At 43.5% G+C, this 16,494-nt stretch overlaps 2 protein-coding genes across 5 annotated transcripts; one reads left to right on the top strand and one right to left on the bottom strand.

Moving 5' to 3' along the window:
- Window positions 1-837: 837 nt before the first annotated feature.
- On the bottom strand, window positions 838-7,788 carry ggt5a (gamma-glutamyltransferase 5a). The gene is made up of 12 exons (XM_070833707.1): window positions 7,558-7,788; window positions 7,051-7,178; window positions 6,855-6,950; window positions 5,403-5,589; window positions 5,124-5,284; window positions 4,773-4,919; window positions 4,400-4,530; window positions 3,698-3,882; window positions 3,304-3,395; window positions 1,716-1,822; window positions 1,432-1,542; window positions 838-1,348 (listed from the first exon to the last, which is right to left on the bottom strand). The coding sequence occupies exons 1-12, from the start codon at window positions 7,746-7,748 to the stop codon at window positions 1,202-1,204; spliced, it is 1,683 nt and encodes a 560-aa protein (XP_070689808.1). The 5' UTR covers window positions 7,749-7,788; the 3' UTR covers window positions 838-1,201.
- A 2,430-nt stretch (window positions 7,789-10,218) lies between these two features.
- Window positions 10,219-16,030, top strand: asphd2 (aspartate beta-hydroxylase domain containing 2). Of its 4 annotated transcripts, none has more exons than XM_070834178.1 (5): window positions 10,219-10,448; window positions 10,968-11,067; window positions 11,648-12,851; window positions 13,306-13,419; window positions 13,638-16,030. In XM_070834178.1, the coding sequence occupies exons 3-5, from the start codon at window positions 11,987-11,989 to the stop codon at window positions 13,766-13,768; spliced, it is 1,110 nt and encodes a 369-aa protein (XP_070690279.1). In that variant the 5' UTR covers window positions 10,219-10,448; window positions 10,968-11,067; window positions 11,648-11,986; the 3' UTR covers window positions 13,769-16,030. The 4 variants fall into 4 exon arrangements, with proteins under 4 accessions (XP_070690279.1, XP_070690277.1, XP_070690278.1 ...); XM_070834176.1 differs by having other exon boundaries at window positions 10,219-10,452; XM_070834177.1 differs by lacking the exon at window positions 10,968-11,067.
- The last annotated feature ends 464 nt before the right edge of the window (window positions 16,031-16,494 follow it).

Raw genomic sequence — 16,494 nt, 5'->3', positions numbered from 1 at the left:
CCTGCTGCCAAACATGCTAATGTGGCATTTGCAACAGGTGGCTCCTATAAGGTCAGGGCACAGTGTGACTGTCACACCCCCTGAGGTCTAAATACCATGTGACAGGGCAACAGATCCCACCCCAGAAATCACAAGGATCTTATTATCTAACCTTTCCGTTTCAGGAATGATTTATTTCCATGGATTTTGAGGAAAATAGCAAAACAATCCATTTATTTTGCTTTATTGTGTGAATTGGAAACCTTTCCCATGAAGGCCTTTGAGTAGAGACATAAAGTGCGTCATATTTCTTCACAAAGTTTTTCCCAGGAAACTGCTCTCCTGTGTATGAGTCACTATGTGATCTGATTAACTTCCTCCTGCTGCTGCATGCTCCCGCACAAAAATGAGGCATAATTTATGAAAAACAGCACAGAGAAGTCATGCAGATTGCTCAGATTACATAATGGCACAGGGGGATTCATTTACAGAGCAGATTTCAATGCCAGTGACCTCGGGTTAAAGGGACTGACCTGCCGGCTGAGGGTCACTTCGGTGCAGCCAAAAAAAAAGCGCCTGCCATTATTGTTTGTTTGTCCTAGCTTGCAAACAGGGTTTATCTATTTTTGTCCTTTTATTTGTCATTATTTATGAATTTAACTCTTAACTCGCTTGTTCTCTTTTCTCATATTTGCAGCTTGTGGATATTTTAACATAGTATTCAGTAGTAAGTAAAAAGGAAACATTTTATTTGAATATTACAAAAAAGATCTTTCATTTGCTACATATTCGATAAACAGTGCTAAAATTGCACATACAGTGAAGGTGAAATAACTACTCCATTGCTAAGAGTGTGTATTAACATGAATGTACCATAATGTCACTTGTATGATGTGACAAAAATGAATGAAAGCTTATAGTTTAACAATAGAAAGATGCACAAAATGAAAGAGTGGGGGTGCTAAAAATGTGCACAAACAAGCTGAGCATGTGTAACAGGAAGTCAGGCACAGTAAAATCCATCATGTCACTTCTGTCGAGAACGCATCTGCATTTAACTGTTACATGTTACTGCGAGTGTTCAGCTGAGCAGGTGCCTTGTTCTATGATTTTCCAGCAGGACAAACACCATCTGTTGCTGCTTTGGTGGGTTTTGTGGCAGCAGGAAGGTCTCTGCACCCTTCAGGCCCTCCTGCATAACCAATGTCACTGACTGTGGGTCTCAGTAACCGGCTGCTTCGCCCAGTTTCCTCGCATCGGACACGGCACAGATGCAGCCGTCCTCTTTCTCCACAGCATTGACCACATTGTAGAAATTTTTCGCAGTTGCCTGTTTGTGTCCCATTGCTTTCAGAGCCTCTATTACATCCTGAAAGGCAAAGAGGAGGGGAGGCTCAGAGGGGAACAAATGAAAAGTGTTATTCTAGCTCGTAAATGTATTTAGTGTATTACCTTATCAAATTTGGATTCAAATTTCAGTGCATTTTCAGAGTCAACAAAAACAACCGGAGCAGCGATCGCCTCCTTAAGGCTCTTTCCAAACCAAAGGTGGTTCATGAGTGTCTGGAGGAGAAACAGAACAATGCATTGTAATGTGCCGGAAAGTAATGATTACAGAACAGATTATGGATGCGGTGAAGACACTCGTGAAGACCGCACTTGCTATGACAACAGTGAGGGGCATTAGTCTGCAGCAATTCATCATGGCACTTAGTGTGATTGCCCTGGATACGTACCGAGGCGATCCCAGTCGTGATCATACTCCCACCAGTCGATCCAATCACCAGTGTCCTCGACTGGGATTTCAGCACAGTGGGGGCCATGGAGGAGGGAGGCTGCTCCCCTGCAAACACAACAAAAGCCTTGACTGACAGAACAAACTGCTGTAATTCAGACCCATCAATGTGAGAAGAACGAGAAGAAAATGATTATAAATGGAATCACGGATGCGCCTTTGAATGATGTGAATGCCGGGCGAGCATCAGAGGCTGAAGGACATTTATTCAAGTCTGACGTGTGATTTTAGCTTTGTTCAGCAGCAGCACACTAAACTACATGAATGTTTCATCCTCTCCATAAAAACCACCGGATCTTTTCGAATATTGTACATACAATTCTCAATAAAGGGCCATGTTAACTAAAGAAAATCCAAACTATTTATTTTATATAAATAGCGCTGGACTGAGCGCTTTTCCATCTTTTTAGTACAGTTGAGCAGGAAACTCTTCTTTTACTGTAGTAGTGTGAGCTAAATGCTAACATAGTACAATGTTTACCATGCGAGTACAGCCAATACTGAATGAATAATAGCATGGCTGTGTGTGTGTGTGTGTGTGTGTGTGTGTGTAGCCATGACAGTAGACAATGTTGCTGCTAACAAGCTACAAATTCTAAAACATGGATGCTTCATACATATCTTCAACCCAACAGCACAAAATATCTATACAATCCCCACAGTTTCAAGACGGGCACCCAAGGTTAGTGTCACCAGCATCTCTCCTTAGTTACAGTGTTGAATGATGGCCTAAAAGCATGAGGGCATCAGATGTCACAGTGAAATTGACCTTTGACCTTTCGGATGTACACTGTCATCACTTCATCATTTTATTCTATTAGACATTTGTACGGATTTCTGTTACAGTTATCATATGAATTCTCGAGTTATGGCCAGTTATGGTGTTTTGTGAGGTCACGCTGACCTTTGACAATCAAAATATAGTCAGTTCATCCTTTCCCTTGAAACATCCCTAAGATATTCACAAGAATGGGACATAGGAATACAGAGATATGGACATACGGACAGACAACAGCTGTCACCAGCATGGAGGCATAAAAAACAATAATGGCAACTTCATGGCAATCTGTCCAACAGTTATTAAGATATCTCAGTGTGGGCCAAAAAGGTGGACTGACAGACTGACAGACTGTCAGACTGACAGCTGTGCCACTTTGACTTAGAAGAGGATGTCATAAGAGATTACGTCATACAAAGATCTTTCTTTGATCTCCACACGCAGCACTAAACTGACACGTCTGAGGTCTCAGATACAGTAAACCAGGTCTCGTCTCCTGCAGTAAACACCATCGCAGCATCTTTGGGAAAAGTATTTTACTGTACCTGTGGACGTCTTTGTAAGACCCCTAGGAATAAGAGTATATAGGCCCACATACTGTATGTATTGTGTGCAATCCTCCCCTCCTGCAACTACACCATCCTGGTTTGAATAATGATTTAAATAAACGTGCACCATGCCTGTACCTGTATAACTTACATTACATGCTTGTTAAATGATACCAAAGAGTATGTCACACAGATCTGATTACCATTAAAGATGTTATCGACTCTCCCACAGAAGTCGGACAGCTCGTTGTTCAGGATGACTCCAGTTCTCGGAGAGAAGACCTTTGAGCCAAATCTGTGAGGAAAATGCATCAAAAACAATTTGACCTATTCTGATGCACTCTTTATACAGGAGGAATAAAACATAAGGCAGTCTCCTAACACTCACATACACTGAATACTAACTGCGCTGTTGCAGAAAGCTTTTTGACTGTGATTACTGGAGTTTTATGAAAAGAGAGACTTCTTTTCAAATTCCTTGCAAGGAAACACTTGTTCCATAATCTCTTAAACCTTCGTAATCCTCCTGCTTTCAAACCAACAATAACATTTGGTGGCCGATTTGTCACTGTGAAGCAGAACCCTTCAGATACTGACATGTGGTTGATGGTGCTGGTGACAGACACAGCAGACCCATCGGCAGCCAGCACAGACACGTGCGTGGTGCCAAAGCTGTCCACATACGGGGTGATGTTGTAATAGTGAGCATCGTGAGTCTTGTCGCTGCTGATCAGGCTCCGGATGTGGCTGGCAAAGCTGTCCTCTGTGAATTTCTTGACCATCTGTGAGAAGCACAGAGCATTTAAAAACACATGCACAACAAAAACATTTCAAAGTTATCATTGCATTTCAGGTCGCCGATTGTCTGTCAGAGAGATGGATTTTGCACTACTTCTATTTATTTGCCTCTCAGACTGTCTTATTTGTTTCAAACATTGCATTTCTTTTTCAGAATGAATAGGCCTACATGAAAACAAGAAATATTGGATGTTATAATCATGGTGAATTTACATTCACACAGAAATATCCAGCAACAAGATACAATCTGAAGGTACCAAACATGGCACCAGCACTCAATTTTGTGTTTCTTAAATTTCTTACCCCTCTATATTTCAGAGGTATTATCATACCTCTTCCTCCAACACATTTATCTGGCAGCTATAGTGAGTGGTTGCAGATTTTTCATATCAAACATATGATGAGCACATAAAGTATTACTGTTGCACCGTGGCATTGCTACTTTTACTCACATGAGTGAAATATGAACACGTTTTCACGGGATCATTTGGTGAAACTTACTTTCTCTGAGCTGAACCTTAGGTCACGGGTGTATTTCTTTAATCCATTGGCAAACTTAAAAGCTTCAACATAGTGATGATAGGCCAGGTTTTTTTGTTCGCCTGTCAGAGATGCTGAATTCAAGTGATACCCTGTCAATAAAGACAAATGTTTAGATGTTACATAAATTCCCAGTATGACCCAGTTCAAAGATGTGAGAATATCCTTGACATGAAACACTCGTTCACACAATCATTCAGTCTTCTCATTTGGGTAAATGAAAGCGCTCATTTGGCATGGCTCTGTTCAAAACATGAACAAGATAACAGGCTTTCATTATGTGATTTGAAAGTGTGGATGAGCAGCAGTTCTGCAGTCTGTGTATAGCAGGGACCTTTCATGATGTTAAGGATGAGGCTGAGGATGATGCCTCCTGCAGGGGGTGGGGGTATGTACATCTGGTACTCTCCCAAAGGAACAGCCCACGCATCAGTCACTGTAGCTCTATACTCTGCCAAGTCCTGCGCGGTGAGTGTTCCTCCTAAGCAAAAACATTGAAACAGTGAGGCTGAAGAAAAAGCATCTCAGCTCCACATAATCAAGACTTTTAATGGATCCAGGCAGCTCACTCTGGAGCCTGGACGTGATCACTGCGGTGCTTTACAGACCCAATTGATTTGTTCATTTGTAATTAGATCATTGTGCCAGGCAGAGATAGAAAACGATGAAACCCGTCTGACAATACCTGCCTCCTGTATGTCTTGGACTAAATCCTCTGCTATTCTTCCAGTGTAAAAAGCGTCTGCCCCGTGATCTGCAATCATCTCCAGAGTGTTGGCCAGGTTCTCAAACTTCACAATATCACCAGTCTTCAGCAAGTTCCCGTTCTTATCTAAATACAACTTTCTAAAGGACAAAGACAAAGAGACAAAATGGCGCTTAAATGTATGAAGGTCAAATGTTCTTTTGCTGATGTTTTTTTTTTTGCTGATGATGTTTCGAAGTCTCATTGTGGATGTGCTACCGTAGTGACTGGGTCTCGTTCGAATCAATGAACGAGATGTATCGGCCCTGGATTTGAGGTATAGGAAAGCCTTCTCTGGCCAGCTTGATGGTCGGCTGGAAGAGGCTGGCCCACGGCAACTTCCCATAAAGGCTGTGTGCCTGCTCATATCCACGAATTTCACCTGGGACCCCAATCCAATGAACACCTGGATGGAAGGATAGGTTCTGTGGGTAGGTCAAAGTTCCTATGTACATTCACTCAAGCTCTATACTTCAGTACAATCAGACTATATTTCATTATTCCCATTTTATGCCACTTTATCCTTCTGCTGGAAATATTGTACTCCACCAAATATATTTGATACCTGAAGTAACTGGTTACTTTACAGATGATAATGTTTGATATCAAAAATGACTAGCTTATAAAGATGAAACCATTGTCCTCCAACCCTTTCCCATTACAAAATAGTAAGTACAGTTGCAGTCACATTTCAAGTTTGTAGCTGTTGCACCAACGAGAGATTTCCCCTCATTACTTGGAGGGGCCTGAGTCCTAGTTTGGAACCTCGGGACTAAAAGACTGTATATAATGTAGTCAAAACCTACAGTAGCTCCACCTCAACCAGCTACAACAATAAAATGCTTTTTTTACACATTAATATAACAGTATTAACAACCAAATAATACGTATTGATGTATCAGTTACGGGGACCATCATTAGTACCTTTACTATACCTGGAGTATTTTGACATTAATGTATTGATACATTTACTTAAGTACTTTTATTGAGGAAGGTGTGTAAGTCAAACAGATGTAATGATTAAATCTTTTCAAATACTGGGATAAGTGTATTGGTGGCTTTGCTCTACATATTTCTTTTATCTCACTGATCTTACACACTAAGCAAATGATGGTTACTAATGTTTTTATTGTATCAGTTGCTTATAGTACATTACTATCCACCTACATAGGCTTACAAGTGCATGTCACAACAAGATTAATAGCTAGTTTGGGACTCCTGCTCCACTGTGTGTGTGGTCCTGGCTGGGAGCTGAGCTCGTGGCCAGTTCCTGTGTCAGGCCTGCTGGGCCCCCGGTGTGTATACAATGTGAGTCTACTGCATGGGAAGCAAGCATGACACCAAGGACAAAGACATGTCTAAGAAAGGACTGACAGTGACTTCAGCCCCGGGCCTGACATAAATCTCTCAACTTTGTGCCCTTATGTGGTAAATAAGGTTCTCCAGAAGTGACACATGCTGAGTTCCTCAAGAGAAATGAGTTGGATATGATGAGCAAAATATTTGGTTTATTCATGTTTCCTCTAGTGTGGTTCTGCAGGTAGCAACCCAGTGATCAAATACCCAACATAAACGGACGGAGCAGGAAAAACAAGAAAAGCTCCCCACACAAGAAGCAGGAAAACAAAACAGATTCAAGGTCTCTACTGATCTGAGAAGCCAGAGCAGTACCTGGCATCATCTGGAAGGTCTTGGGACAGGACTTCAGCAGGTCAGGTTTAAACTTCCTGGGCACAGTCTCCCTGGAGTTGATGATTTTCACCTTACCTTTTGAAAAGAGGAGATACTGTCAATTATAACTTCGCCCCCACACCAGGATGCTCCATAGTTCTGCTGTGTTAGAGGGCTAAATGGATGTGGCTGTTACCAGAGCTGTCCATCACCGTGAATATAGACCCCCCTCCGATACCCATGCTCTGTGGGTTCATGATGGAGGTGCACAACAGCGCGGCAATGGCGCCATCTACCGCTGAGCCCCCTCTTTGAAGTATGTCTCTGAAAGATTTCACACCCATCACATCCTGTAAATCCTGTAAAGTTATGTCCTTTGCTTGTTTGTCATTTGCATGGGTTGGTATTATGAAAAGTTTTTTCAGTTCCTTGTTCATGAAATGTGCCACAAACTTGACTTTGGTTCAATACACTTGCACAGTTGTTCTAATTTGTCACTTCGGAACCGAGGTCTTAACTATTATAGTGTGTCTATTATAATGTGTTAGTAGTTTGAAGTTCTAGGTCCTAATGTTTGCTCATGAAATGGCACTTTATATTGTGCGTAATGTGTGCGTGATGCGCGTAATTCACGACCACAGCACTGAGCAGAACAAACGGACATTTTGATGTAGCCGTAACAAAAGTGTAAAACGCCACTCACCGTCCAATCTCTGAACATGTCCTAGAGTCTGCGGCCACTGCAGCGCTGGAGAAAGTGTCATGTGGACACTTGCGCCTCACAAGAACAGCAATACACACAATTACAGCAACCACGGAGAGCAGCATCAGTGCGCAACAGGCGTACACCTTCGCCTTTGACCTTGGCATGGCTGATGTTATCCAAAAGAGCATTCACGTTTCATGTGACCTTTCTGGGTTATCTCACCCTGCAATATTCCAACTTCACTGACTAACGAGGGGCGTGGTTAGCGTATCAGAGGGGGCGTGCGTCGGATGGGCTGGCCCCGCCCTCCTCCTGTATGACCACAAGAGGATGGAGAGAGGAAAGTTATTGCCCAACTCAGAATCAGAATCAACTTTATTGGCCAAGTTTGTACAAGCAAACAAGGAATTTGACTCCAGGGAAACTTTTCTCTCTGTGTACACTAAAAAAATAAGAAATAAACTACAACAATCAGAATAAGAACAAGAACAATATAACAACAGTATGTACAGTGGAGGCAGGTGTGGTGCATTTATGTAGTCTGAGTCTCTGAGACTAGTGTGAGTCCATCAGGGTGACAACCTGGGGGAAGAAACTGTCTCTGTGTCTGGTGGTTTTGGCGTACAGTGTTCTGTAGCTTCTACCAGACGGGAGGAGTTTAAAGAGTTTATGTGCGGAGTGTGAGGGGTCTGCAGAGATGTTACCTGCCCTCCTCCTGACCCTGGACAGGTACAAGTCCTGGGTGGAGTGCAGATCAGCCCCAATTATCCTCTCTGCAGATCTGATTGTCCTTTGCAGTCTGTGCCTGTCCTGTTCCAAAACCAAACCAGACAGTGATGGAAGTGCAGACCCGTTGATTATATATATATATATTCCTGGAGAGGTTTGACCCCCAAGCACAGTGTAGACCTGCTTCTGGGGCTCTCTCACAGCGGCATGATACCAGGATCAATGTGTAGATACACTCAACTAATAAGGAACTTTAAACACCACCTATAGGCCCACAGTTAATGTGAAACACTCATGATTGGTGATGGGCCTTTGAATCTATGGACATGTGCAGAGCAAAGTTATTATTGTCTGGGCATCACTGAATCATTGCAGTAATTTTTATCCTATCCATGCTCCTTCAGGTCTGAGGGGATACTGATAATATTCTAAAGTTTTGTTTTGCTTCTCATGTAGTTTTACTAGCTGTTCTACCTCCGGATACCAAAGGAAACGGTCTCAGTTTGTGTCATAACCTCCTGTTTCTTGTAGGATTGGTGTTAATAACTGTGGAATAACTTTACTGGACTGTAAATCAGCTGAAACTCCGCTCAGAGCAGCCAGGAGGAAGAATTACAGGGTCCCCAGGACTGAGATCTGTAGCTGGACCCTTCTGGGAAAACTTATTCACCACGGTGTCATGTTCTGTCATAACCAACCATCACCCATCCACCGCTCCCTGGCTGCTGGGAGCGCAATCCAGGCACGTTGCAATGCATCTTGGGAAATGCTGTCTGCAGTTATATCAAACAGTGGTCGATGGGCGAGCCATGAGACATACGGAAGAGGTAGGCTCTCAGATGGGTCAAGTCAGACAGAGATAACCAGAGCAGACCCGGATATACGGCAACTTTGATTTCAAAGTAAAGAACTTAACCACGGTAAGACTGGAGAACAGGATCTTATTAGTAGTGCTGCAACAATTATTTCCATCGTCAGTCCACCTGCCACTCATATTCTTAATTAAACGATAAATCGTTTGTGTATAAATTGTCAGAGAATAGTGAAAAATGCCCGCAGCCCAAGCTGAAGCATTCAAATCGCCTGTTCACTTTTGAAATCCTGAAGAAATTCAATTTATTATCTTATAGACGACAAAGAAAATCATGAAATCTATCCAAATTAGGAGGGTGGCTGCAGTGGATTTTTTGTATTTTGCTTAAAACTACTGAGTGGTTAATAATAAATAACTTCTGGTTAATTGTCTAACAATTAATCTATGAATTAATCATTTAATCAGCGTGTCTCCGCTGAAAAATGATTCTTCTTGCAAAAGACTGCAAACATACATATTCTTTTGCTGATTTCTGATGAAACTGTACGTTGTATGCTTTGCTGCAGGCAGTCGTCAGTGAGGCGTGTGTGAGATCACCCTTTGGTTTCTGCATGAAGATACTCCTGCACGCTCAATGACTTGAAAAAAACAGTATATAGGTGATTGAGTTATAGTTGAGACTTCAAATACAAATACTTTTTCATGTTATCAACAGGGAGATTTAAATTTAAAAAGAGGAGAGAGTCTAACACAGTGGGGAAGGTCTCCTGGTCGATGCTACATGTTGCATCATGAGAACTGTAAGATCTAGCACGTTTGGAGCTTGACTGATTCATGTCAGAGACTAAAAGTCAGGCTGCTTTGACTCTGACCCTTGAAAGTGATGGATTGAATTGCTGGAATGTCCTTTTTTGAAAATATAGCTGCTGAGTTGTGGCAGTGACTGATTTCAACTCGTGCATCCCTGACACCTTTATTTTGAAAGGTGATAGCGGATGTGCCGTTGAGTACTCTCCCGGCAGCTTGACTCTGGGTGGCTTCCCTTGTGGAGCCTCAGTATTTACAACAACATTATCAGAAGCCTGTCCGCCGCCGCTGTCCATTACAGACAGACAGACAGACAGACAGGGAGTCACGCCGTCGCTGGGACCGCTGTCTTATTTTTTCCCGGTGTAATGATGGGTGCTGGTTCCACTTGGGACTTCATTTGAGTTTTTTTGGAGATATTTCCTATAATGTTGGCGAGTGATTTCCGTCTACCTTGTGCACTGCAGTGGTGCGCAGCTTCGCCTGGAGAAACACCTGTGCGCCTCTCCTCTCCACTGGCCACAGGCATGAATGTTGAGTAGGTATGGATGCAAACCTGTGCACGAACCAACGCACCCAACATCCGCGCAGCCCTAGACAAGGAAACACGAGCTCGGTCTCTGCGCTCACTGCCTGTTTACCGTCGCTTATTGAACGTTGCAGCTCATCAATATTTTGGCCATCACTTGGTAATGGCAGCTTGGCTCAGGTGGCTGCAGCTGTAGTGGCGAGACTGCATGGGAGCAGAGGAGCGTTTGGAGGGAGGGTGCGTGCTTTAGACGGCTGCATGGCTGGGTTTGGTGGTCAGTCTGTCCTAAAGGCAGCGGGAGTGTGTGTGGGGGGATGTGGGGGCGTCTCGATGCTGTCAGACAGGATGTAGGGGAGGATCTATTGGAGCAGGATTACCCGACCATTTTTGGCGAGAGAGAGAGAGAGCATCGTGGAGTTCTGATCACAGTTGACGCATTGCACTCCTCGTTTTGCGTTTTGGCTGCTGGTCCATTATCATTATATAATCACACTCATGTAATCCAGCCTTTTTCCTTTACTTTAACAGCATACCATCACAGAGGCTACAGCTCGCCCCCTCCCACTCCCCGAGGATACATTTATGCAGCTCCTGCTGAGCAACCTATGAATTCCAATTATAAATGTGGGTGGGTATCAACACTGTTTAAGTTTACATAATTCACTGTTTGGTGCGCGTGTACGCGTGGTGCGCCAAAAAATTAAAAGGGAGAGATTAGTGTTAAATGCAGCAATGTGCTCATGACTCATGGTTTCATTCGGTGCAGTACAAGGGTGTGTGTGTGTGTGTGTGTAAAGCTGAAATCAAAATTGTGTTCAAAGTGTGTGTGTGTGTGTGCGTGTGTGTGTGCGCCTGGGGTGCAGTCATTTTGAAGTCCACAGTGTGTGGGTGAGTTTCAGCAGGTGTGTTATACATGTGGAGCACACAGGATGGGTAGGGTGGGGTGGTGGTGGTGGTGGTGGTGGGGTGGTGGTGGTGGTGGTGGTGGGGGGGGTTCACTGTCAAAGTCTGAGGAGGAAGATGTGTGATGTGTGACACAAAGCCAAGTGTAATGATACCTGCATCCGATTAACTCATTGTGCCTGCCAACGCATTCACAGCAAATAGAGTTTGGAGCATTGATATCAATCGCAGCATCCCCCTCATGTCAGTTACAGTACCCTCCTCGTTCTTATCCCTCTTTCTCTCCTTCTGTCTTTGTTTTTCAGAGAACAGATTACCCTAAGGCGCGGTGTCTGTCTGCGTTTGTCTGAAAGAACAAGAGAGGGAGCAGCAGCACAAATACCGCACAGCCAGACATCATGCAAGGAGAAACCATCCCTCGTTGCACAGTGCTGAAATGTTAGGACTGAAGAGCAAGTGTGTCAGATCAAATCAGCACTCTGTTTACATTAGGGGGGGCGATAAGAGCTGCTTGACACTAGACTCACAACACTGTTTGTGCTTTAAAGCCCCTTTCGATCCCAATCAAGAAAAGACGTGTTAACTGGTCCTTCATCAGCACTTTCTGTTTTTCGTCAGATTCAGCAATCCGGATACGAGCCGAGATGGAGTGGTCACTGGAGAATGTGAGGGAGATGGTGGCTGGAGGGATGCAGTCTATCAGGGAGTGTGAGATCTGTGCTTTCGCCATAGCCATGTGTGTGCTGCTGCTGTTTATGTGGTATTGTTACAGGGTGGGCCGGGAGCACGGCTCCAGCCCTCTGCGTGGCAGGTATCTGGCTGGGCCCGGCCGGATCGGAGGGGTGGTGGGGGGCTTCATGAGTTCAGACTGCCGTGGCAGAGGGAAAGGGAAGCACGGGTCAATGCTAGAAGAGCAGAACGGCTTCGCTTTTTGCCAGTCGTCAGAGTGCTTCCGTTGCACCAGCGCCGGAGAGAGTCTGAACCAGAGGCTCTATCACAGCCTGCAGGATTACGCCAAGCGCTACACCTGGTCAGGTATGGGCAGGGTGCACAAAGGAGTCCGTGACCAAGGCCGATACCTCAACAGCCGACCGACTATCCAGCGGCCAGAGGTCTTCTTCCTCCCTGACCTACCGTCAGCCCCTTTCTTCTCTAGAGAAGTCCAGAGACACGACGTGGAGCTGCTGGAGCAGAGCTTCCCTGCCCTTCTGGCCGAGTTTGAGAGCATCTACCACCAGCCTCCAGCCCGCAGCGGTTCGTCCCTCCCACCAGGGTGGAAAGCCAACAGCACTCCTCGTGGGCAGTGGTGGACGTATTACCTGGTCAACCAAGGCACCCCCCTGGTTCTTAATGTCAGGAGGTGCCCACGGGCCTGGAGAGTGCTGGGCCAGCTGCGCACCTTCATCGCCAACAACGTGTTCGGAAACGCCTGCTTCTCGGTGCTGACGCCTGGAGCTCTGATCACTGAGCATTATGGTCCAACAAATGTCAGGCTGCGCTGCCACCTGGGTAAGAGGGCGAACTGTTTAGTGAGCTAAAACTGATTCGGCCATGTGATGTCTGCAGCTCAGTGTGTATTCAGCCAAACACAGCAGCAGATAATTTCAGCAATAAGCATATTTAACCAGAGAGGAGGAGTATTGGAGCGTTAAGACTGAAAAGATGCATCCTGGAGAGACATGGCTTAAATTTAGGGACTATTGTTTTTATTGTTTTCATTTCTCCTGAGCTTTGAATCTATTCCCAACTGTTCTCTGTGAGATGGATATTATTAGTGATGTTTAGTGTTGTGTACGTGGGATCCTTTGTACACAGAGATCAGAAGGGACACTAAGAATAGGGCATTTTGTCTCGGATATGTCACCTGGGAGATTGCTTAGCAAAAAATAATTCAAAATCCGTTCATATTGTGAGTCCCTTAACACATGGACACATGGACGGACTTGTTATCTTTCTTTGGCAGGTCTCAGAGTGCCCCCCTCCTGTGAGCTTGTGGTTGGAGGAGAGCCACAGTGCTGGTCTGAGGGCAGCTGTCTGCTTTTTGATGACTCCTTCCTCCACAGGGCCTTCCATGAGGGTAAGAAGGGATTAAAATTTAATCTTTTATTGCACTCTGTCCCTTTTATTTATTCCTTGAAGTAGGATTGACCCAAAAGAGGTATAATCCAATAGAGCTAAAGAAAATAGAGAGCCTTTTTAATATGAATCTGGTAGGTGTCAAGATCTTGATAAAATGGAGCCCTTGGTTTTTCTGTTGCTATGTTTGTGTGTGTGTGTGTGTGTGTGTGTGTGCAGGTGACGCAGAGGACGGCCCCAGGGTGGTCTTCATGGTGGACCTCTGGCACCCCAACGTGGCCGCTGCTGAGAGACAAGCCTTGGACTACATTTTTACCCCCGGCCGCTTAGAGGACAAGGAGGGGAAATAGGTGTGAGTGAGAAGCCATGTCCGAACAAGAGACAGATGGCGTTTAGGGAAGTGTCGGTAGGATTGGGGAGCGTCTCTTTTTCTGCCTCCAGACCAGCTCGCACATTCACTGTGTACATATTCTCCGTCTCATACAGTATCACTCATAACCCTTCTTAGCAGATGACCAAACATTGGGCCTCTTTTATCAATCCTGGTCATGTTTTTTCAGCCTCACTTTAAAGTTTCTACTTAGTAGGTGCACAATTTATCATACAGTTATTTATTAATACCACTCAAGGGGCATTCTGGCTTATTCGCTGAGGTTATTTCACTTTGAATCATTGAATGTTCATTGAATTTGCACATAGATAAATGAAGCAGTTCCCCCCAAACTCTCTCCAGCTCAGAGCCAATTCAGGGGCAAAATCATTTCTTAGATTCAGCATATGTACAGCACATATCTGTTTTATTTTGCTCGTTGCTTGAAACAACAACAGTGTGCTAATAGAGAGCAAAGTACACAACAGATATGATAAATGGCTCTCAGCGAAGGCAAACAATGATTGTTGCTTAGCTTCACAGTACGTGTGGCTCTGCAGGACAACCTATGATATTAGCTCTGAATGACCTGGAGTCACAAACACTTCCTGGATACCAGGACAGACACGACATGTCAACACTTGGAGAACATTATGTGTAAAGTGTTGGTGGTTTTACTTTACACTTAACATCCAAACACATATTACTAATTCTTTTACACTTGCTGTAACACCTACATACATTTCCGCAAGGGCTAAGAAATTCAGTCATTCAACTTTTTGTATTACTCAGCATATCCACTCACATGCAGAGGATTAGAATTTTGATCAAAACGAAGACACAACTTTTCTCATTTCAAAAACACCCACTTTCGAGTGCGGGACAAACTTGTTTCTATGAATGAGTGAAATGTCTGTTGTGTGCAGAATGAGGACGTATTTTCGCTGATTGTAGTGCTTATTTTTACGTGAAATCAGAGCTGAAGTCAAACTAAAGCTAAGGGGTCATTGCTACAGTGCTGGCTGATTAACTGTTTTCAAGCCAGATAGCCAAAATGTGCTTTATTAGCACTGGCTGATGAACAGTAGATAAACAAATGCATTCTGTAATCTCATTTGAGCTGAATTACTTAAAGGATACACTAACCGAGCTTTATGACTAAACTGGCAACTGCTAACTGATATCTAAAGTAAGTGCATTGCAGAAAGAGCTCTAACGGTGTGATAACAACTAAAGAGATAATAATTAATTCATGCATAAAAGAAGTTTTCATCCACATGAATTTTGATACCTGAGGTCCAATGTTGATCGTGACATGAATGTTTACAGACACAGCTAATGTCTCCGTCATGAATCCTGCTGGTGTGGTAGTTTATCGTGCTCCCCTTTGAAAAATCAATCCTGCTTTCACAAGACCCGGTTAGATAAGCACACTTTTAGGTCAAATCGTGTGAGTCGGCCTGTGCTGTGACACTGGAGATGAAATGTTTTTGGTAAATTTACTAAACTCTTGTAATTTGGTTGTATTTGATATCAGGTTTGTATTTCTGTAAATAGGGTTGAGGTAAAAAAAAACAACAAACAACTGAATGGTCCGAGATGTTTTGAACTGATTGTCTTCAATGCTATAATACTATTGTGTTGTCTTGATTTACAGCTAAAGCAATTGCATTTCACTCTGCGTTCTCGAGAAGCCAACCATGACACCACTTTGATAGATTGAATTTGTAGATTCTGTAAAATGCTTATGAAGTAATATCTCTGTTGTTCTGTGATGTGTTTCTTTTTAATTACTCTGTAATTTTTGCAGCGCCATATGGTATCCATTATTAAAGCCACAATCCTTAATTCTTCAACAGCACCTCACTGATATATGTGCACAGACTAAAAGGTAGTAAAAATGAATCTTCAGCAGCTTTACAGGTCCATCGTAATTCCAGACGCCCATCGATTCAATTCAAATGTTTACAAAAGTGTGATCATTTCCAAGCTGTTTACAACATGGGACAACGCTGACACTCACATTGAGCTGTCCATAATTAGGTTCAAAATCAAGAGTGCTGTTTATCCACTTAAGAGTATGAAAAGTGTCGTTCCCAAAGCATTTGCTTTACATATACAGTGTGTGGTGGGGCAACCATTTTGTTTACATTCGATTAAGGATTTGTCCTTTTACACATTCTTGTGTGGATTTTGAACAGGATTTCTGTACATTTAATAAATGGTCAAGTATCTTATTTAACCAGCTGTTGTCAGAAGTGTCACTTTCACACAGATGTCACAGTTCTTTGGTCCATTCTTCTGAATCAACCCCTTCATTGATTAAACTACAGTGTCTCACACAGCTGGCTTCTGTTACACTCAAATACTGGTTAAAACATACTGCAGGGGCTGAATAGTTTAGTCGTATGGGAAGAATAAAGTCTCCTGCAGAAATGCAACTCTGGCATTGATAATACACTCTGCAATATAAAGCGACGGGACAAAATAGATTGTGCTGCCTATTTTTCAGCTAGATGCAGTTTTATAGTAGCGTCACAGGGAGGCGTCGGCATGCAATGATGTTTTCTCAGCAGTTATTTCTTGTTAGACCTGCACCGCCTCTGGAGGATACGAAGCCAGGAGCAGTAAAATGCTGAGGTAATAATAACATCATGTTGAATAAAAGAAGTGTTGGGTTCATAGGTTCATAAAAAAAAATATATG

This window comes from Pempheris klunzingeri, chromosome 7 (assembly GCF_042242105.1).
Source record: "Pempheris klunzingeri isolate RE-2024b chromosome 7, fPemKlu1.hap1, whole genome shotgun sequence".
In the NCBI taxonomy this organism is placed as follows: Eukaryota; Metazoa; Chordata; class Actinopteri; order Acropomatiformes; family Pempheridae; genus Pempheris; species Pempheris klunzingeri.
This window is presented reverse-complemented; position numbering and strand designations above follow the sequence as displayed.

Bases quoted from the DNA above. Each gene is read 5' to 3' on its own strand.
- ggt5a (XM_070833707.1), bottom strand. From the start codon at position 7,748: ATGCTCTTTTGGATAACATCAGCCATGCCAAGGTCAAAGGCGAAGGTG. The intron at 6,951-7,050 runs GTAACAGCCACA...TCTTTTCAAAAG, and splicing joins CACGGTGATGGACAGCTCTG to GTAAGGTGAAAATCATCAAC. The intron at 4,920-5,123 runs GTATTGTCAGAC...GTTTTTGCTTAG, and splicing joins CCAAGACATACAGGAGGCAG to GAGGAACACTCACCGCGCAG.
- asphd2 (XM_070834177.1), top strand. From the start codon at position 11,987: ATGGAGTGGTCACTGGAGAATGTGAGGGAGATGGTGGCTGGAGGGATG. The intron at 12,852-13,305 runs GTAAGAGGGCGA...TTTCTTTGGCAG, and splicing joins CAGGCTGCGCTGCCACCTGG to GTCTCAGAGTGCCCCCCTCC. The intron at 13,420-13,637 runs GTAAGAAGGGAT...GTGTGTGTGCAG, and splicing joins CCACAGGGCCTTCCATGAGG to GTGACGCAGAGGACGGCCCC.